Source organism: Triplophysa rosa, linkage group LG17 (genome assembly GCF_024868665.1).
Source record: "Triplophysa rosa linkage group LG17, Trosa_1v2, whole genome shotgun sequence".
NCBI classification, from domain to species: Eukaryota; Metazoa; Chordata; class Actinopteri; order Cypriniformes; family Nemacheilidae; genus Triplophysa; species Triplophysa rosa.
The window spans coordinates 16,350,445-16,374,019 of record NC_079906.1 but is presented as its reverse complement, the minus strand read 5'-3'; the positions used below and the strand labels follow the sequence as shown (position 1 = coordinate 16,374,019).

The window sequence follows — 23,575 nt, the reverse complement described above, 5'->3', positions numbered from 1 at the left end:
TAAAAATATGTGTGAATAATCAGATGCACTGTGCATCTGTTTGTATGCCTTTTAATATATTCTTTAATGTTTAATTCAATATTGATAATATACAATTATAAGACAGAAAACGTTTATTTTTCCTTTATTTTTATGGAGCCCTAGGCTGTATATGCATTTCTTTAAAAATACATAATTCAAAATTAAATAAAAATATTAAAATACTGCAGCAAACAGATATGCTAAAACTAAATTACATAACTAACATTTCACTGCTATTTCAATTAAAACTTTAAACAACTAGTTTCCCTAGATTTCCCGTGTAGTTCCGCTGTTCTACCAACAGGCGGAGACAAAGTATAATATACGTGCGTTCAATTATTTTAATATTGCGCACATGTGCCTCATGTCGTTGGACAAACAGCTCGTTAGATCTGGATTCTGCGAAAAGACGTGATGTAGGTTAGCTTTTCAACGATACGGTTATCTATTTGTTCGGTTTAATAATTTACTCCATGATGGAAATGTAATCTCCACATCTCTTCATTTGAAATTCTACCTCAGAAACCATTAAAGTATTTTTAACGTTATGCGTCAGACAACCAACAGGAAACATGACGCTGAAATGGACGTATGATGTCAGCAAAACCTACACACACATCACAATTTATCAATGAGACGGCACACAAACACGACAGCTCTGTCTTAACCTTTTAATAGAAAAAGAAAACATATTGAAAATATATTTTTAAAAAGGATTCAATCCAGTAATCACAATTACAGATGCCTGACCAGTGCTGTGACCCCACCCCACCTCATACTGGTTCGCTGGTCTCGTTTATGGTTGAAGACCATCAGCCTCTACACTTACGAGGTGAGAAAGGCAGTGAATGAACAAAGACGAAATAATGGGAAACACTGCAGCTGAACATTTACAGGGCGCTTTTAACCCTTCCTATACATCCCCTCAATAAAGATTAACAGTCAGAACCGACAGATTAACACAAACACAGCCCTCAAAAACCCATAAAAGCTGTTCAGTTTGACAATCCCACATCCTTGCAATTCTTCCATGATCTCATGTGGATCTATGAGTTAAACAGTGTTTGTTAGTGGCTGTAAGGGATCCATTTTGGTAGCTATGTGTGTGGGTAACAACAACTGTCGGTTACCAGTCTATTCATATTTCTGCCTATTTATGAGAACTTGACAAATAAAAGCAGGATATACAAATAGAAAGTGAGAAGTTGTGTGTGGAAAGAGGGTGTGGTAATGTATTTTAGTTCTGTGTGTGAGCATTATGGGGTCAAGGCACAATCCTGACCTTACAACACTAGCTCAAGGGTGATGATCTATTCAATAAGGCCGAAATACATACAAAATAAACAAACAAACAACCTCCACAAATAAAAAAACGTCCTTCAAAAAAGCAGGAGTCCAGATTTCAAAACTCAGCCTCATGTCGCTCTTATCAAAATAATAAAAATCACCCGGTTCGTTCATATAATCACTCTTAATAAAATAGCTCTCTTTTTCATATCCCCCTTCCCGCTGAAACAGAAAAAGAACACAAGATGACGGATGTTGTTCAAGAGCTCTCCTCTCGTGCCTCCATAAGTCCGTTTTCTTCAGCCTGCCACTTGAATAAGGATTGGGAGAGGCATGTCGCCTTGCTTTTCCACATCCTGTCATCCTGCTTTTTCTGCATAATCTCTCCGTCTCACGTGGCTCCGTCATGGAAAGGGAGGAAGGGGGCCGTTTCTGGGTCTGGGTCCTCAGATCACGTCAGAGCGAGTCTGTGTTGATAATACATCAATCAAGCCTGTTCCCTCATCCAACCATCTTGATCTCCATGCGGGGCAAGAGAGCCCAAGAGAGAAGAGTTCAGGGGTGCAACAGCCTATAAGGAAAAATCCTGCGTTCTTTCACTCTCGCAAGCGCACTCGAACATTCTCGCACACACACACACACGCTTTCTCTCAAACTGACAGAGTGTTATAGACATTGGAAACACTGATTTGAGTTCACACTCTCTTTCTGTCTTCGTCAAGAAGTGGAGCCTCTCTGCTATGTGACATCGTCCTCTCCCTCCGAGCAGTAGTCCTGCCCCTGGGGAATATATAGAGAAAGACAAGTCGAAAACTGAAGCGAGAACAGGACAAAAACGGTTAGACTAGCATCTTAAAAGTGAAAATATATTGTTGCTGTCTGAAACCTCAGATGTCCACATTTTTAAGGAAATAGAAAAAACACATACTTTGTTGTCAAAGTTGACAAGCACTTTTAAATAATTTTTACTGGTAAGATATTTGCAAAACCCAGTGACAAACAAAGACTAATAATAATAATAATTTTTGTTCAAAAAATAAAAAATAACGAAATACGGAGATACGAGGTTTCAGACAGACAGCGGCGATATCAACAAGCTAATCTAAGTTTTTGCTATTCAGGACATAACGTGAATACAGTATACATAAAGTTCAGTATTCTTGATGTCTACTGTATGTATTGTAGCTGTGTCTGAATTGACTCATTTACGCTCGTAGTAGTGTAGTAGTTAGCTTACATGTAGTAAGCTAAGCAGTTTCAAATGTGTGCATACTACACAAGCAGAAAAGTTCAGTTTTCAAGCCTCCCTTTCCACACGGACAGCTAATCTCTCATCTCTTGGGGCTGTGTTGATGCGTAAGCATTTAGCAGCTATAGCAACCGATGTAGATATAGCAGATATTGACGACGCTATCAGAAACAATGGGTCAGATTTAATCATTTCCATAACGACAGTGTGGGACAGTCAGTCCTAAAGTTTGGATTTATGTGCGGTAAAGCCTCAGCTTCCGGTGACCCTTTCAACTTACATAATGTACAAACCACTTAAAAACAAAATGTTCTGATTTAATCCACTTTAGACCAATTGATCCCAGACCTCAAAAGTGACAGATAACACAGCAGCGAGAGCGTAAAAGGGAAGTTTAGGAAAAAATATGGTTGAGCCATAAATACATTGCTTTATCTCTAGTCATAGGGAAGTAATATACATGGCAATAGGACATAACCTTGTTAAATGTCACAGTCTTGATCAACAAGCTTTTCTTGGAATGGTTGTACACATAGTTTTGTCTCATTGTGTACAAACTGTATATGATTGAAATGACAATAAAGCTACTCTGACTCTAAATGGTATGTGCTGGCCCAAAATAAAATAAAATTTCAAATCCATCTTTCACTCCAGTGCCTCTTTTCTCTTCCTCACCTTCTCAATCTTCTCATCCAGCATTCTGAAAAACTCCTGCTGACTCTCTGACGTATGTATACTGAGAGAGAGAGAGAGAGAGAGAGAGAGAGAGAGAGAGAGAGAGAGAGAGAGAGAGATGATGAGATCGAGAGAGAGGGATGTGAGAAGAGAGAGTGAGAGAGAGAGGAGAGGGAGAGAGAGAGAGGAGAGGAGAGAGAGGCGATAGAGAGAGCGAGGAGAGAGAGGAGAGGGATGAGCGGAGGAGAGCGTGATGAGAGCGAGAGAGGCGAGAGCGGAGAGAGCGAGAGAGAGAGAGAAGAGAGAGTGTAGAAAGAGAGAGAGAGAGAGAGAGAGAGAGAGAGAGAGAGAGAGAGAGTGAGAGAGAGAGAGAGATAGAGAGAGAGAGAGAGGAAGTTAGTGGGGGTATGAGATGGGAAGCAAAAAATACACTAGAATTTTCCATTACAACAACTATTGAGTACACACACGCACGCACGAACATGCACACACGCGCACACACACACACACACACACACACAGAACTACCAGCTCCTGTAGGATCCAGAGTGGCTGGGCGGGAATCGCTTTTATAGAGACATTACGGCAGGGATCATAAATCCTGGCTTCACACACACACAGAACACATTAACCGAGCCTTACTACAACAACACACACGCACACACATGAAACAAGGAACTGTTCAGTTCTAATGTACAAACCCACAAAACACACGTACACACCTGAACAGTCACACAAGCTACTCAAAATAAAATGCTGTTTTCATGCTTTGGTTTGTGTATTTATTTAGTAACACTATATAATTAGTTTCCTTGAAGTTATTAACAATTAACACTTTACAATAATAAGGATGCATTTGTCAACATCAGTTAATGCATCAGCTAGCATGAACTAAAAAAAAACTATTAATCTTAGTTCATGTTAATCTCAGCATTTACTAATTCTTTTTTAAAACCAAAAGTTGCATCTGTTATAGTTATGACAGATCTGTAATACTTGATTCTGATTGGCTAGTCATGACATTCCAAGGCATGTTATTCCCTGATAACCGCCCAGAACTAACAACACAGGGTCGTCCGGTTATTTTGACCAGTGCAGTTTAATATTATACATAAATTAAATATAAATATGTAATAATAATAATAATAATTAATAACATATGTGCGATTGTTTACCAATGATTCAACCAAATTGCATGTTCATTTGAACTTCGTATATGGCAACAGGTTTCCCTTGCGGAAGATCTGCATTTGTTATAAATGAGCCAATAAAATGTTTCCAATCATTATTTCGTGTCCAATAATTTACTCATGAGGTAATAAGCAGGATAATCACAAAATAAATGTGTTACGGCAATAACATACAAATGCTCAATAGATCATAAAATGTACATGCTAATGAATATAAATATTATAAAACTATTTGCTGAACAAATGTCAAAAATTCTTCATGTCAGAACTCTGTATATAAAATAGAACAGTGATAAGCACCAAAAATGACAAACCCCATAATAACGGCTAACATTCACTATAAGTCTTAGGAAGTCATATAACAGCTTATTGTATGGAACAGACTTCAATTAAGTTGTTATTCACCAAAATTGTTTATGGCGCTAAACATCCTCAGTGCCAAGTCCTCATCAATTTCCAGTGTTCGGAAAATGAAGTTTAGATTTGTTTGTTTGTTTGTTTTCCATGGAAGAGAATCATATGCATCAAAACCAGATGAGGGCGAGTAAATAATCATGAGCTTTCTTTCTGGTTGAACTATTTCCTAACCTTTAACAAAGAAAGCTATTATGAAGATTATCCAGTCTTTTTTCATTTGTATTATTTTGCTATTTGTATTATTTTTTGCTTTTGAAAAAAAATACTCATGCCATAAAAAAACCTCTCAAGAGCAGACATGCCACAAATGCAAAGTAAACCACAAAGAATATACACACTTTTGGCTCATTTTCACACACGCACGCAGTAAACAGAAAGGCACATTTATAACCCCACTCACTTTGTCTTGTTGGCACTGGGCCCAGGCACCTCTTTGTGCTGTTTGGTCCTGTACTGCGTTGAACTCTTCTCCTGCAACACACCCGGAAAGAACACGTTTTCACTTACTACCGCTCAAAACAAAGCCAGATTCAGACTACGTTGCCCATCCCTGATGGCCCGTCAGCTCCTGGAGCCTCTCCAGAACACAGTGTGATATAGAGGCCCTGGGAGTGACCTTACTTTGACCACTGCTAATGAGAACACAGCCCTGCTGAGAGAGAAGGTGACAGAGAGTCTCCCTCATTTTATTTCTCTCTCGCTCTTCTCCTCTCACTCTCCTTATCTGAACATGGGCGTCCGAACACCTGCTCTGATCTGACCAACTTCATTAGGCTGGTCAGTTCACATGGAGACTTTTCTGGGACTCGCTATGCAGACACACTCAAATGTTCACACGCTGATCACAATTTAGTTTGGTTTATTTCATTCATAATTCATATTTTTGTAAACATAGTGTAGAAACTAACACAACTGGAGGGACAATTAAATTATACATCTGAATGAGGATTTATACTTCTTAAATTATTTTGGATAAGACATGAACATGTGATAGAAGGTTTTTACACCTATAATGAGCACATTAACACAACAAAACACATTTACATAACATAACAGTATTCAACACCTTGGCAGGCCGTTATTGCTAATTTAACATGTGAAGTGTGTGTCAATCATAGCAGACATCATTCACACATTCTCAAATCAATTGCACTTAGTAAAAAACTGAAATAATAGCATTCATTAAATATTCTATACATTTTATAATTTCCATTTTTCTACCTCTGTCACTGTATTCATATGCATTTACAGTAAAGCTGCTTTGCAACAATGCAAAACTGGGAAAAGTGCTATAGAAACAAAACTGAATTCAATCGAATTGGTTACAGAAAAGGACTGTTTGAAATATTGAAGTTATTAATGTCTTCTCATTAGGCAAAGCATCAGACCAGACAAGTCTAGACATTCGAGTGTGAGTATGAAAATATGCATGTATAAACTCCCCGATACGAAAATATGATGTCTGGTAATTCGAGTGCCTACACACGAGAGTCTGTGACAAAGGGAAAAATGTGTCCGAATTTACCTCCAACATTCCATACAGGTCCGCACATGTGTGCACTGCACAAACACATAGCTGTGCAATGTATAAGCTACAAAACAATCTTATGTGCCGATGGCGATGTGTATGCAAAAACATTAACATATGAGGAAGAGTATCTCACCAGGTTCTCCTGGTTGCGTGCGTTTACTCGGTCCTCTTCTCCACGCATGTACTTAACTTCCTCCACTCCCTTCATCTTGTATTCATCTGCAGTGATGATGGAGATAGAGAACGAGAGAAGAGTTGGTGAGAGGTTTGTTCTAGGGTTGTTAACAGTACTGATGGAACATACTGTAATTATGGAGTGGAAAAACTAGAGGAACTGTGCAGAACACGCTTATAAAAAGCACATGGACTGAAACGGCATTAAACCTGCTTTAAATGGATAGTAATCGCAAAAATGAAATGTGTCTTTATTTACTCACCCTAGTGTTATTCCAAACCTGTATGACTTTCTTTCTTCTGCAGAATACAAAAGATATTTTGAAGAATGCTGGTAAACAAACATTGGCGCCCATTGACTTCCATTGTATGAACACAAAACCACTGAGACATTTCTCAAAATATTCTTTGTGTTCAACAAAAGCAAGAGTCATACAGGTTATGAACCACACGAGAGTGAATTATTGATGACAGAATTTGTATATTTGGGTGAACTATCACTTTAAGTGAAACTTAATGTTTTCACATACTGTACATCCATATTTTAATAAGGTCAAAGCACTTTTCAAGTAAGGATTTGTTTAAAGGAACGGGTCACCCACAACATTTTAATTCTTTCATTTACTCACTTACCTGTTCATATTTTATCTTTTCAATGAAAACATTTTGCATAATGTCTAAGAATAAGAACTCAAGAAGAGCAAAATCTGATAAAAAAAACTTGTGCTTTGTGTGATGAACACACTAAATGTAACTTATTCAGTCTGCTTTTATAATAATTTTTGGAACTTGTCGGCCTCAGTCGCCTCCTTCAATTTCACTGCATTAAAAAAGCACCTCAGACATTTGTTTATCTACCAAAGACCAAAGGAAATCATACAGCCACTTGAATGATGTTTAATGGTGCTTTTTTGAAACTTAAAAGCGCTAGTCCCCATTTACTGTAATTGCATGGAAAAAATAACCAGTAATCCCCCCAACAATTTTTTGCACTTTTCCTTTAAAGGGGTGGTGCAATGGTGTGTCATGCATTCTGACTTCTTTACGATGTTAAACGTGCCGTCTTCTCATGCTTAACATGGTCAACTTGTAAAAAAACGAGTTGGGCGTATTACGTAGTATCTCTGTGCTCGATACACTCCCCCAGCGATCGTACACGTTTCGGAAAGTTTTTTTCGAACATATAAAACCGTTTTGTAACAATTTTTCTTAGTCCCTTATTGGACAATTCTCCCGGAAAAGCATGCGGCAGCAAGGAGAGCAGGAGAAGGAGCATGCGCAGACGTCACTTTCACTGTGTGCAGGAGAGAGAGAGAGAGAGCATACGTTCGCGAAGTTCAGGTGTTTGTTTGTTCACTGCATTTGGGTGATGAATGTTATATAAACGGTGGATATAACGCTGGATTTGGAGATAGTTTGAAACTGATATATGGAGCCGTCCCAGCTCTAAAAGGTGCCGGACATGAACCGCACGCGATGAGTGAAACTGATGTCTGTGTTTTGTTGGCAATGGGTGCGCACGTGCTTTAGTTCAGCCAACCCCTCCCCCCCGCACGCGCCGTATGCTTTCGGAAATAATCGTACAGCTGTATCTATCTTTTATAAATGTGATCAAACTAAATACTCTTCGAACATACAAAGTATGCAATACTACTATATAGGTACTCAAGATTAATATGAGATGGGCAGAAACCGCGTTAGGGCCGCTTTAAATAAACGCTTTAGATTTTGCCCTTTCCCAGCTGTCAGAGATTATCAGCAGCCATACATTCACTTCCTCATGGCACATACACACCCACACAAACATAAAGCTGTCTTTTATCCTGTGACTAAAAAGCAGCATGTGAGACAACTGCGGCCCACTCAATCTCAGTTTATCTTCGCTTTCTATCGGGTTTTCTTCTCTTTTCTCGCCGTGACGTCCCTGTCAGTTACAATCATGACAGCTGGAGTGGGCAGTCTGTGAATGTGACTCACCACAGCCCATACAAACAAGCACAAAAAGCCAGAACAAGAATGAAAACATAAAGAGAAAAGGCGCGAGAGACACGGTCTTTCACAGCTTGAGGAATGTAAACATGTTTCTGCACAAAAGAGCATGCTCAAACATGCTGACAAACACACACATGCACACACAGCACGCAGTAATATACCTACAACTTTATATGTTACACAAAACAGGCCTGAAACCCAAATAGCCAGAAATGCAAACACAAACTCACGCACGCACGCACGCACACACACAAGTAGGAAGACAGCATTGCTAAAAAAGGACATGTGAAGAATATCTCAGTCCTAATAAATCTTTTCACGGATCTAAGAGAAATGCAGAGCTTGGAGTTGCACACTCACGAGTGAGACTGACATTTCGTCACTTTAGTATGTTGCAGATGGGCTATTTTTGGCAGGGAGATAAGAGCGTCTCATATGTGGAGATGTTTTGATTAGTTAATTAGTGACACCAGCATGACGCCGACCTTTAGGAGCTGATGGAAAGAAGATGCTTTCTGCCTCTTTCTTTTATCATTTTATTACTGAGGAGACAAGACAGATCATGATGACGAGAGCGGGTGGCTGGAAGAGAAATCCGAAAAGTTCAATTTAAACTCATGTGGCTGACATCAGAAAGTTGCAGAAGTTCAGAAAATAGCAGCTTTCTGTCATCATTTACTCGCCCTTTTGTCATTTCAAACCTGTATGACTTTCTTTCGCAAAACACAAAAGAAGATATTTTGAAGAATGTTACCGAACAACAGCGGCACCCATTCACTTCTATTGTATGGACACAAAACCAATGCAAGTGAATGGGTGCCAGGCGGAACTAAGAAAGTCAAGACAAGACAAGAAAAAAATGACAAGAGGGCGAGTGAATTATGACAGAATTTTAATTTTTGAGTGAACTCTAAATTGCAATTGAAAAAAATATAACTTCTTCACCCCGGGTCATGTCAAATATGTCTTGGCTCCCATACACTCTCATATCTCCTAGCATTTTTGGCATGATGCTTTTTGTCCACCAGGTAGTTTAGCTATCTGGCTGCTCGCTCGGCTAAAACGAAACAAATCGGACTACATGACGGGTACACAACAGGTACACGACTTGGTCACCCCACACTTTTACCTTCTGGCTGGATTTCTGATGTGTTCAGTGCTGTGAGTGGCATGTCTGTGGAACATGAGTGGGCAGCTTTACTTTTAGAATCAGTGTGGAGAAGCTTTGCCCTGAAGCTATTCTATAAGTGGGTGTCTGTTAAGACGGCGAGTCTACAGGAGGAGAGGTGAGTTTGTCAATCTCTCGCGCTCTCTCTTTGATAGTAGGAAAACTATCGCAGAACAGAGGAAGGTTACGAAACCAAAAGCAGATTCAATCAGAGCAAAAAACACCATGTCTTGCTAACGTTTTTTGATCAGTGTTCCTGAAGAAAAGCAAGCAACATTGTCTGAAAAAAATCACCAAAATAGGAGTTGCCAGCTTCTATGATGACTTTGCTAAATGGCATTTAATTGCAAAGAAAAAGTCTTTAGTTAATTTGATAAATTACATGACTGAAATCTTGAAGGAAAACAGGAAGAAAATGACTAAAACGGGAGGAAAGGGAAAACAAACATCAAGAACTAATAATTATGTACTGTAATCTGCGGCCGGTCATATGTTATCGTGTGTTAGTGGACGTAATACTGTATGTTACATGGGAACCAAGAAGAAACATCCATTCTGGAAATAAGCCAACATCCCACGACTGTCTGCATTTATAAGCGACTGTGAAGTTGATTATGAAAAGCAGACGGCAGCGGTGCATTTCGAGTTGCCTAGAGAAACAAGACTGATGTCACACATCTGGTTCAAGATCAGTCGCTGAAACAGTAACATTTGCAGCTATAACTTTAAAGTAAAGACTACAGAGTGTCATAGAGATGATCGGTGGCTCTACCGAACCGTGTTGCTGTTGAAAACATTAGCTAAACAGTTGTCTTGTGAACAGTGGCTAGGATCACACATGCACTTGTATAAAACTATAACACACACACGTCTGGTTTATTATCTCCGTGGGGACAGTCCATAGGCGTAATGTTTTTTATACTGTACAAACTGTATATTTTATTCCCTAAACCTAAAAATCATTTTTGCATTTTTTGATATTGAATAAATATTGTTCTGTACGATTTACATGAGTCCCCATGTGTTGGTGTGCATTCAGGTTTAGCTGCAAATTCCAATTCTGACCGTTTTTCCACACATAAATGTTTTATTTGCATCCCTGGGCAGAGACAAATCACTTTGGCTCAGGGATACTGTAGCTCACGGGTTTAATTCCCACGAAACACACAAACTGATTAATGCACTGTTTATTGCTCAAAAACACCAAATTCATAAATGTTGATGCAAATTACATATTACTGTGAAATTACTCAAACTGACATGAAATTCTCTATTTTGCCCAGACTTAACTACAGGAAATCACAGGAGACATATCACACGCATTTCATTAGCCTACTATTATATTAAATAACTATTTAGCCAGTTTATTCCATTCTTAAGATGAAAATGTCTTGTAAGACCTCAAAACAAACTGGATATACTATCAGTTTGCCACTGCTGTACCACCAGAGGCCCAGCGGCAGCAAGCCGAAAAAAGCTGGCAGACAGACAGCATTTTTACATTGATCGGCTTGTCGACAGTGTGCCGACGGTGGCCTGACTGTGTCAAGCCGCTAAATCTGTGCCGCCAGGTCATTGTTTCCTGGGAAGTCAATGACTGCTATTGGTCGTCCTAATATTGCATCATTGCACATGAAGAAACCGCTCCACTTTGTCACATCACTAAACATGCCCACATTGCACCTCCAACTCATATCACCCAAAATCACCAAATCTCATTGATCTTCATTGCTTTTTCACTGCAAATTGTCAGTTTGAACACCCTCTTAGACTGGCAGGCAGCATACACACAAACACACAGCTCACTTCAGATTGCATGTAATCAGATAGCATATTCTCTGCCTGCTGGTCCGCTTGTTTGTTTTAGGGCACCTTGGCCTATCCTGTCATTGTGTGTGCAGGAGATTGTGTTTGTGTGTGGATTGGCTAGGCACTGAATCACAGATGAAGACACAGAGACACACACACTCGCTGCCTGAACACTGACACACTTTGACTAGTAAACAGTCTGTTGGCTGTGTGACTGACAGCCAGGAAGGGCAATGGCAAGAAGGACATCGGGTTGTCAGCAGAAAGACAGAAAACGAGAGCGAGACACATCGAAAGACAGACAGACAGACACACAGAGGCAGTAATCCACATCAAGCAGGTCACAGCTCAATCGCCTTTCTTGCTTTCTGCTGAATATAACACTCTAGCTGACGTTGTGCATTGGGTGTTAGAAGATTTTTCTGTGCATTTGGTCCGTCACATGATCCTATAAGTCACACACGGACACAGAATGAAAGAATCAGAGGAACAGAAGATGAGAAAAAAGAACACAAATTTATAATTATAAATTCATCCCAAAGGCAATATTGCTGCACATTATTCCCAGACAATATTTGAATATTTGCACATAAATCAGACAAAATTTTTAATACAGTTAAACAATTTTAAACGTTTCAACCAGTTTCTCATTTCTGCAGTACTCGGATCACCAAAACGTGCCCTTTGCTACATTAAGGGGGCGACACTTCCTAACCCTATGCTATTTCTTACATAACCAACCTTGTGCGAACAGCTTTGATAAAGGGAAGGGTGCGGAAAGGAGGTAGAGGAGTAGAAGGGAGACGGCCCGCTGCGGAGAAAGGAAGGAAATGAGGAAAGTGTGGCCATGAGAAGAACGACAGATATGCAAAAGGGAGGGAAAATGTCAGAGGAGGGAGAAGCAGAGTCTGTAATCCCACGTCATTCACTTTCTCTTGTTCTCAGACCATTCCCCTCCATCTCGCATGCTCTGAATCCTTAGAGATAGAGAAAAGAACATGGCAGGAAGAGAGAGCGAGAGAGAGAGAGGGTAGGCGGCCGCCTCCTGTGGCTGGTCATTGGGTGTTTCCTATGGATTTTCTGATGTTTCGCCGCTAATTCTTAATCTTCCATAATCTCTGTCACTTTCTCACACATCGCTCGCTATTGCTGTTATCAAAACCCTTTAAAACATATTCACAGCCTCACAAACATAAAATTTACACAACACACACACTTACAGGCATGAGGCACTGATAACGTTATCCTCTCAAACACACACACGCATGTTGGCACAGATGTAGCTCACAGTCTGTACATAGGCAAAGGCATCAGAATTAGTCCCTGGATGCATCCAAGAATACTCGGAATGAATTTAGTTTGCCAAAACATTGTAAAATGTTTCTCACAGCATGGACGCGTATATTAACAACTTGAACTACTGTCTGTGTGACTGTTAACACGTTTCTGCTTAAAGTTTATCAAAAATCTTGAATGATTACAAAAACGTTTTGGCTTTAACCAAGATCCCTTTCTTAACTAAGATCATAAAACTAAGATCCCTTTCTTAACTAAGATCATATAACTAAGATCCCTTTCTTAGTTATGACAAACAACTATTCGATCCAATTTAATCTCAGATATCCAGTCTACATGAATAACAAAAAATGATGACAGACATCACCGAAGGAGCCCATTCGTATCTTTTCAATATGTATTTTGGATAATGTGGCTATATGTGGCCTTATGTGTTTGTATTGTGTATGTGGATGTGCAAATGTATTGTATAGCACTATGTGAAGCGACCTTGAGCTATGGAAAGGCGCTATATAAATAAAACTTTTTCTTCTTCTTCATTCCCATTACATTACATATACTGTAGCTTTAAGGGAATTCACCTTCAAAATGAAAATTCTGTCATTATTTAAAACCCGTATGACTCTCTTTATTCTGCAGAACACAAGAGAGGATATTTTGAAGAATGTTCGTAACTGAAAACCATTGGTCCCAATGACTTGCATTGGTTTGGTGTCCATACAATAGAAGTCAATGGGGACCAACGGTTTTTGGTTACAAACATTTTTCAAAATATCTTCTTTTGTGTTTTGCAGAAGAAAATCACACAGGTTTAAAATGACAACAGGTGCGCAGCATAAATGATGACAGGATTTTCATTTTGTGAACGATTACCTTTAAGCATGCAAGGACAAGGTTGGCCAGCAGTTAAAAAAACTAGAATCAATTTCAAATAGCTCTTCAAATGAACAACCATTCAAAAAAGGATGCTTTCTCTTGAAAAAAGGAAATAAAACATTACTCAGTCACTGCATTACAGTATGCACAATAAGAATAAGTGCATCCCAGTAAGTTGTCAGTCATTGGTACCCAAACGCTATATTGTTTACCATCACCTACTGTGCGAAGAATGAGGCCAAATCTACCACAGCAGTTTTAATGTATGAAGAGTTAAGCAACCATGTTTAGTGTTAGTGTCTCAATCCTTACTGTACACTCCTCAGTGTAGACTCCACCACATCCACAAAGTACATACGTTTAGTTCATATAACTGGGAAGGTAGCCAAAAATACTGACTCAAAGAACCGGACCAATTGACTCAACTATCAATAAAAGTCCAGGGAGAAATTTCATTTTCAAAGCTTCCCACGGAAATCAGTCTGATCTCTGCCCTGCTTTCCCTGCATGTTACCACTAAAGAGACTGTGATGTGCAGACAGAAGCTCTAGATCTGATTGGTGGGATTAATCAGCACGTAGCCAATCAGCAGTAAAAGAAGAGAGACGTATGTTGGGTTTCTCTCAGTGTTTTATAGATTGATATTTATGGTATAGTGCGTGCAAACAAAGACTCCGTGGAAGCTGAAATCCCATAAAAGCTCTTAGTTTAGCTGTGACATTACACCAGAGTTACACCAAAAACTGAATAAATTGTAAACTGAGAGAACTGTATTGAAAATGATGTCCCTACCATTCGGATTAATATATAATTTTGTTTCACTGATGCAGAACAGCATGAATTTGAGTAAACAATGACAGACATTTTGAACTGTTACTTGAAGAGTAACTAACCGGTGCACCATCTCTGAACACAGTAATTTCATTTTCGCAATTTCTAAAGAACACTTAACTGTGTTTTTTATAACAGTTAAACCCACATGCCCATGTTCTCATCGCCCTGCATTCACTTGCATGGGCCTGTATAAATAAAGGCAATATTAAAGTAGCCAAATTATTCAGAAATAAGAGGATGTGATATTGCGCGTTTATGTGACACTGACCACTGAAGAGGTCTCCGTTGCTATAAGCTTTGCTTCGGCCCTCTTCGTCGGTGGGCACAGCCGACACCTGCTTAGCTGAGGTGCAGCCCATGGCCTCACTCCTACCCCCCTCTCACCATTTCACCTGAGAGAAAAAGAGAGAACATATTTAACAAGGAGACCATCAATGCACAGGTTTAAAATCCTCCTGTAATGTTGGCCAGACGGTTAACGTCTTAACACTCTCGGCTGCGTAGCGGTTACGTCCTACCGATCACAAAGACATCAGAAAAAGAAAACACAATCGAGGTGAGCCGAAACAGATCCAGACATGCTTTCTCTCAAAGCCAGAAGCCTTACGGATTCCTTTTTTTCACCATTACCTACCAATGAACTTTGTCGAACACGTCTCTGAACTGAACCAGGGCCAACATAAGACAGACATTCAAAATCATTCAAAAGCAGTTAGCGGCGTAACATATGTCCTTTTCTGTCAATTTAACTGACTTGTTCTGTTTACATGTAAGCGTGAAAGTGAACAAAAGTTTTCCAGCTTTTCGACAATCGAACTGGCTATTCCCTACATTGTAAATAGTAATGTTGTCAAATAAGACAGACGGCAAAATGAAAGAGGATCCCTCCATTCAAACAGATAAAGAAGCATTACCGTTACAGATTATTTGACTACAAAATACCCTTTTTCACCAAATTACAATCACAGAATTTGAACACCATTTTGATGCAAGTGTACAAGGTTGGATAAAAGACAGAAAGCTGTTGCATGTGTGCGCAGCCAACGTGGTACATTTACTAGACAAGGTAATCCAGCAATTTTCCTGCAATTTAACGGCTTTCATGTGTAAAAGTGAACAGTGACAGAGATGACAATGTCCTCATATCTAACTCACACAGGACGCGAAGACCCTGAGCGAATGAGGGAGAGAAAATGAGAGAGGACAAAGCAGAGAAGAGGAACATCAAAAGAGCGGGCGATTCCTCCTCCTCTCTTCTCCTCATTTAAAGTTGACAGGAGGGGCAGTGTTTACATCTATAGCTCTGCCTTCAGCAGCACGGGGTGCGGGACAAAGCACCAGGTGTACGGGCAAAAGAAAAGTGTGCAAACGCGGGTACGTACAGTATGTGTGCACACATGAGCCTGACCGCTCTCTGCTGCTGGTCTTGAGCAAACAAGATGTTTCGCTGAAAGCTGCTGAGGTGAAAGCTAAATCTGCCCCAGTAGGGAGTTTTACATGAGAAATCGAGTGAAAAGAGAGGCATCTATTCCATTTATAATAAAGATTTAAATTTTTTTATTTGTTTATCCTCTTAGCACAATCACTTATAAGTGTTAAAAGTCAGTTGAAGGTACTTTTTTGAGGGGATGTGTTGACAGAAATGCAATATAATATATAGCACTGTCTTCAGAGGTGTATAAATACCTTACATCATGAAGCGTTATGTTTTTATTACCTTAGAATGAGCTACTTCTATCTACATACACCGCGGGTCCCTTACATGGAATTCGCCATGTTGTTTCTACAGGAGCCCTAAACGGACAAACTGCTCTACAGAGTGCATTCTTAAACACGTTATCTCCTTCGGCAATGAAGCAAAAACGTCACGACATCTTAGCCCTGTGTCAGCCACCGCTTTGAAAGGGAGGGGTGGAGTGAGCCGTTGGTTGCAATTTACAACCTCACCAATAGATGCCGCTAAATTTCATACACTGGATCTTTAAGATGAGGGAAATATACACATGGTTTGGATGTGACAAAAAAGGACACCCATTGTGTGTAGGATTTCTGTGAATTAAAATGCACAAACTAGAAGCAATGAATGATACCAAACAAATGGTGAATGGATGCTCTTCATAAGAACATATGTGCCTTATGTGTTTATGAGGAATAGGGTCCGTTAGTGACGTGACAATTCTGAAAGCGGCACTTAATTGAAAAATCATGCTTTAAAATGAACCTGACATGGGTATTCAAACAACCAAATATTGACATCTAAGCTATCAGTGATGTGATAAACTGTCAAACCTTTATTTTGCCATGTTAAGGTTGATACTTGAGTGGAATTCCCCCTCACTGCATATGAAAAATTCATGTATTCCTCGGTTTACACTGTCACATGTGACAAATGTTTTTTTGCCAACGTGACCTTAAGTGCACTCAGTGTTTACATTTTATAAGTTTGCGTGCTCTCTGACCTTGCCATTGTTGGCTTCATGCCCTTCGAAGCTGAGCTACAGGAACTCTTTTGTTACATAACAGGCAAAGTCTCTTCACACCTCTTATGACAGACATAAACACAAAGCCATCTGGGCACTTGCATCTGGTATACTTACTCTAACGCAGAGAGGCCGCTTACGTCTGAGTTTCACGAAAGCTGTGCGCGTACCTAGACCAGTGCCTGGATATGAATGTGTGTGTTTGTGTTTCTACACAGCTCATGTGAGTGTCATGGGACAGTCAGCGGCATCCAGATGTGAAAGTGTGTCAATAGGATGCGTCTTAACCGTTTGCTTTAACCTGCTTATCGACTTAAACGCGCACACTTTCGTCCTCTAGTCTTTCAGAAACACACACTTTCATGATGCCTACATTCAGACAAACAGAAAAATCGGATTAATGTGCGAGGACATAAATGAATAGCCTTCTAAACATCAGCGGAGCCAGATAGCATCACACGCATCCTTCACATAAACACTCGCAAACACACACGCTCAGCACACACACCCTCAAACAAGCCGCAGGGCTGAGAGCTGTCTGAGTTATACCGCTCACCCTGAAAAACAGGCTCATCGGGAGAGAACGAGAATCATGGGAAGGAAAGCACCAAAAGGGATATAGCACGATCACCGGACCTGCGCTCGGAGGAACCGGAGAGACACATTCATTCATCTCCACCTGTGACCAAGCAAACAGGTCAGCACTCAGGTACTCGATGTAATACTTACTCACCCGCAAAGGCTGTAGCATCAAGCCCTACGTCCCTGTTTAAACAGATCATCAGAATCCTGCCAACCCACAGTACACTCCTCAGTGTTGTCTCTCGGCTATCCTAAGACTAAGCACTCTTTCTCTCTCGCTTCCATTCGTTCTTTCTGTTATATGTAGTGAGTGGCAGTTTGGAGGCGGAGAGCTGTTGAAAGAATAGCTCTACTGTTTAAGTAGGGAACTCTCTAACCATGAGAAGACAGAGAGAGAGAAAGAGAGGAGAGCTTAAGGAGAGTTAAAGGTGTGAGGCTAAGAAAGAAGCGAGAACTAAAGTCATTCAGCAGACAAATTTACCCAAATATTACCCAAAAGGATAATTCCCCCTGAAGCCATCTTTTGATTACCTGCCCAGATGAGTCACATGGAAGAACCAATGCCATTTGATGTTATTGACATCATACCTGGTGCGATGTGTGTCTTAAAACTACATAAAATGCAAATGCTATCCTCATTGTTTGTCTGAGACGCCAAACACAGCAACATCAGTACAACCACAGCAATACAAAAAAGGTTTTTACTTTCCAGGAAAATCAACATGGTTTACTTATTGTTGTCTCTACAGATTAAACTAGAACAACGTGTTTTATAGGGCTGTGCAAAAATATCGATACATGTAACTATCGCAATATTTTTTTTTTTCGATAGTGTATCGATAGTGATAAGTCTACTATCGATATATTTTTTTTTAAATCATGTCAAATACATACGGCCAAAAGTAAACGGAAGCGAGCATGGTGAAAAAAATAAGAACGCTTGGAGCTCTCAGAGCTGATTTGTGGGTGTGCTTTGGTTTTCAAAATAAGTAATGGAGTAATGAGTTATATAAAATAATGCTGTTTGTAGGCTTCGCAAGTCATGAAACAAGTCGCTTGGCTACTGCAGTGCATGTGACAAAAAGTTTATTAAGAAAAGTAACAATGACATGTATTGTCACCAGCACATTTACAGCACGGATGAACCAGGTGTTTTATACTGCCCATGTTCAGTGTTTTAACTGTAATGCACCACAACAGCTAAGTGACTTGCGTGACCCACTTTATTCCCCTGTGCTACCCACTTGAGGGGCGCAATCCACAGTTTGAGAACCCAAACCTCTGATCTAAAGGTCCATGCATCGCACATCATGGCCACTCTGCAGAGGTAAGGGATGTTTTTACACTTATCCTTACAGAAAACCCCAGGTGGTGCACAGCATGTTGTATTTCTAACTCTGCTTTTTACATTTTCTATTTAAAATATTGCAATATATCGCAAATGTGTATCGTATCGAAATGTATAGCAATATATTGTATCATGACCCATCTATCGTGATATGTATCGTATCGGAAGGCACTTGCCAATACACAGCCCTAGTGTTTTAACACTTCAAATTACACACAGCAGCACAAAGGCCAGAATAAAAAAACATGAGGCCAATACAGTGTATAAAAACCTACTTGTAATCAGTAACACATTTGATATCTCCAGCCGATGTCTTGTCACGTCGTACCACCCAAGGATGTCTCAACCGTCCCTGTATCTGACTGACTTAAACAGTGACTTCAGCTCAAGGCAAGTTATTTGTGCCAGTCGCCTACTACTGTACGTGTGCGTCTGTCATGACTGTCAGAAAAGGGGCAAATGACTAACATCTTTCATGCTAAAACTGAACTTTTAGTGGTTTGTGGCTTTGAAAGAGTACCTAATTTTTTCATATGAAAAACACACCTTTGTATCTTCCCCTCTATGTGAAGTACCATCTCCCCGAGTAAACACACCCCTGTTGAAAAAAACAGCACATGCTGGGTTAGGTATGTTTTGCTGCTGGTTTGACCAGCTTAAACCAGCTAAGGACTAGCACATGACCAGCACATGACATTTACATTTATGCATTTGGCAGACGCTTTTACCCAAAGCAACTTACATCGCATTGTACTATACATTTGTTTGACTATGTGCAATCCCCTGGGATCAAACCCATGACCTTGGTGTTGCTAGCGCCATGCTCTAACCACTGAGCCACTGGAAAGCTGACCAGCTTAAACCAGCATCCAAACATACCAAATCAGCATATGCTGTTTTTTTTTCAACAGGGACGCAAAGCTACAGCTTCGTGGAAATTAGCTCTGGGGTCAGGTCTGTATTTTTCTGTATCCATCTCTATTAAGCTAACAAGTGCTTCCTAATTCTGCCTATAAATATTCATTTCAAATTAGAAAGACATCTATTATATACCAATTCTATGTCTGCTGCAAGATAATTGGTCTGCCTGTTTCCTGTAAATATGCACGGAGCTTCATGGTCTCTCTAATGAGCTTCTGAAAGTCTTGAATTGAAAATCCCTCCCACTGTGAGAAACTCATTTACATCCCTTTGCAAAATGTCTACTAAATTTGAATAATGTTCAAAAAACATCTTGCGAATTGTTATTTAAACATTTAAATGAGTGTGTGCTCTTGTTTCAGTATGTACGTGAGACGGCACCCTGATGCTGAGACACATCCAAGTTTGGCAGACGCAGAGGAGAATGTTTTGTTTGTTTCATTTCAGGACAGCAATCGACAGTAGTCACACGTGCACGCACACTTTAGCCTGACCTCACCCCGTGGAACAAAAGCGTGACATGTGTTCAACCTCAAAAATCACCTCGGAACAACGAACTTTCACTGTGGTTGACTGCATCTCTTGTAGGCAGGGCATAAAAAATGGGCACATTAGGACCATCATAATGCATTTCTACCTGCAGTGTTAATAATTCAAACCAGAGTTATATAAAGTATCGCAGAGATTACGTATTTTTGTATGCAAAACCCAGAAGAAAGGTTTTAGCCAACGTGATTTTCAGATTTTAGCACTTCCGGTTCCATCGCCCCAAAGTCAATAGGTTTTTGGTTAAATGCCTAAAATAAGGATTGTGGCTAACAAAACCTAAATATTTTCACATTTTATTCTATGACATAAAACACACCAGCTATAACCGAATCGTGATTTTAATGCTTTATCGCGTCTTAAAAATGGCGGTTGCTAGCAAATTGCTAAAAGCGACTACATCCTTTGGCGGGGACATTAAACGTCACGCATAGAAATCTCTCAAATAATGCAACATGGACACAAATCTTTAAAAACGTGGATAGATATTCATTATCGGAGTAATTACTTATCAGGGAACACGTATTTAATTGGTTTGAAGAAGTTTTAGAAGGAGGCTTGGTTGTGGTGATGTTATTTCGAGCGACCAGTGTAGCCGTTATGTTAGCTTTTTACTCCTGGTGATTGTATTCAGGCTTCAAAAATAGCACTGTGTTAATCTGTAAAGATGAAATCTTAATAGACAAAACGTGTAAGTATCATAAACCTGTGTTAATCACAGAGCTTATTTTTTTGCGATCTTCTAAAAGTCTATGGGAAAAATCCATAGGCTTTCTGTCGAGGGAACCAGTGCGGCGCTAACTTCGGGGTTGGCCTAAAAAAATCTTAATCTCTGTGATACTTTTGTTGTTTGAGGGTTTTTGGGGCTACCACAGGAATAGTATTTTATACAAAAATTTATCCACAGAACACAAAGAAGATGATGTTACATTTACATTTAGTCATTTAGCAGACGCTTTTACCCAAAGTGACTTACAAAGAGTAGGTCAAAGATTACAGATATTAATAAGACACCATAGTTCTATTACTCTGAAAGGGGGAAAGTGCAATGAGTACGGCTGCTCTGGTGAACTAAGTCCCGCCTCCCAGTAAAACAACCAATCATAAATCGTTAAAGACTAATGGTTCTCAGAGGGAGGGGTACAAAGTGTTGGGAAGTATACAGTACTTGGAACCTGGAAAGTGTGTTTTTGCTCAATTTGAGTTTAGGAAACAAACTGATATCAGATTTTGTCATTTTTTATTTTGCTTTGTGACATTCTTAGCAAATGATTTTAAGGATAGTGGTCTTTCCTCATTTAAGTAAGGAAGGACTTGGTCTTGTATGACTGAAATTGCCCGGAGGCATTGCAAACATTGCACAGAGTGGGGAAACTTTCCTTAAAGGGACTTTGGTTAGGCAGAATGTTGGACTGAGTCATCGATTACTTAGATTGTATGGAAAAAGGCAGCGTGAACATTATTCTAAATGTATCGTCTTTCTGTTACACAGAAAAAGAAAGCCATGTGGGTTTGGAACAACATGATGGTAAATGTCACTGCTCATTATCACTGCTCTGATAAACATCTTTTGTGTTCCAATGAGGAAAGTAAGTCAGACACAATTGACATGATACACGCAATTCTGTCTGGTGACAGACCTCCAACCGCTATAAATCACATCATACTACCCAAGAATCATCCAGATCAGACTGTCCGCATCACGTCACCATATTACCTATGTCAAGTTCACAAATGAATGTACAAGTCGCTCCTCAGAAACACAGCACAACACACCTCCCGTAACTATGGTAACCTCCTCTCTGAGTGATGTCACCCTGACATTGCATCATAACCCCATGAGCTATCTGGGTCGCTTTTCTTAAGTTACACGAACCGATCAAACTGATTAAACAAACACAGCTTTGCTTGCAGAGACCAAGTGACCTAAAGCAGGATGCACAGTCGCTATTAATAGCCCTTTAGCCTCTTCAGTCACCAGAACAAAAGCCATATGTGCGTAGAGCATCATGGATGCGAGAGAGACAGATGGAGGAGTCAGACTGATGAAAGAGAGAGGTACAGATCCGGCTGTGTACCCCCTAGCTTCCTTACAGACTGAACACACGTCTTGCATTAAACACGCGCGCCATAAAGTTAAAATGCAGCATATAAAATACAGTGACAGAACGACATACACAGCTGCGTCCAACTGCGCAGGAAAGAGACAGAGCGCGCATTGTCTGCCAGCAGGACAGTTGTGTGTGCGCGCGCGCGCTGACAAACCAGGTGTCTTTTTGTTTTCATAGCTTCCACGTCGGCGTCTTGGTTAAACATAAGAACGTTGCAAATCTACAGTTCAATCAATAAATTCCCATGCAACATGTCAGAAATTTCAAACAAACCAACCGCTGCAACATATCCATCTCGTCTATTGCTGAGCTATGTGCTGTATCAATGGCAAACCCAGCGAACTGCGAAACTAAATACGATTTTAATTTGGACACCCCAAAATGTTCTGGTCATTTCGCATGCATTAATAATCAAAAACGCTGGCTTGTTTTGCAACGGTTCTCTAGGTTTTATAACACAGCCCACGGCGCCAGAATGCCCTGAATCTGCTCACAGATCAGCTCAAACTGAGCATGCAAAAAATGAATCAGTCAGGCAGAAGCAAAACCAGGAGCGCAATAGCCAAACACCAGCAACAAAAAAAGCAAGCGGTTTGCATTTAAGAATCAACATCAGCCCCAACCTGAATCCACGCGATATATCCTGTTGAAAAGCATTGGTATGACAGTAAAACACTCACTTAACAGACGCGTCCCGCTCGATCACTGGCGGACGTGAATAAGCGCTGGCTCCAGTGATGTGGACCGCTGCTTTACAGCGCACACTCCTGAAGTGCAGCCATCTTGCTAAAGCCCGTGTGTTAAACCAACCACATGCATGGACGTGAGAGGGGAGTAACTAGTCAAATTGACCTAAAACATCACCCCGGTTGCATGTCTAGCTATGCTTTAAGAAATAATGATAATTGGTTAGACAATTAATATATTATATTTATTGTTAGTCCAATTATATTTTACACATTATTTTTTATCTACGTTTTTGTTATATTAATCTTATTGTACGATTATGTATAAACAACATACGTACATTAAATATATATAATAAAATAACATTGACTATCGTGTATT

General features: G+C 40.0%; 1 protein-coding gene across 3 annotated transcripts; it reads right to left on the bottom strand.

Annotated features, from left to right (window-relative positions):
- Window positions 1-678: 678 nt before the first annotated feature.
- On the bottom strand, window positions 679-23,318 carry zgc:92140 (uncharacterized protein LOC447854 homolog). 3 transcript variants are annotated; one of them, XM_057357331.1, is made up of 6 exons: window positions 23,188-23,318; window positions 14,788-14,911; window positions 6,504-6,589; window positions 5,240-5,310; window positions 3,233-3,293; window positions 679-2,088 (listed from the first exon to the last, which is right to left on the bottom strand). In XM_057357331.1, exons 2-6 carry the CDS (start codon window positions 14,876-14,878, stop codon window positions 2,047-2,049), a joined length of 351 nt encoding a protein of 116 aa, XP_057213314.1. In that variant the 5' UTR covers window positions 14,879-14,911; window positions 23,188-23,318; the 3' UTR covers window positions 679-2,046. The 3 variants fall into 3 exon arrangements, with proteins under 3 accessions (XP_057213314.1, XP_057213316.1, XP_057213315.1); XM_057357333.1 differs by having other exon boundaries at window positions 23,131-23,310; XM_057357332.1 differs by lacking the exon at window positions 23,188-23,318 and adding an exon at window positions 17,733-17,881.
- Window positions 23,319-23,575: the final 257 nt, after the last annotated feature.

Excerpts from the sequence above, each read along its gene's own strand:
- zgc:92140 (XM_057357331.1), bottom strand. The coding sequence starts at position 14,878 with ATGGGCTGCACCTCAGCTAAGCAGGTGTCGGCTGTGCCCACCGACGAA. Across the intron at positions 6,590-14,787 it reads CAACGGAGACCTCTTCAGTG|ATGAATACAAGATGAAGGGA; the intron begins GTCAGTGTCACA and ends TCATCACTGCAG. Across the intron at positions 3,294-5,239 it reads CCCAGTGCCAACAAGACAAA|TATACATACGTCAGAGAGTC; the intron begins GTGAGTGGGGTT and ends TCTCTCTCTCAG.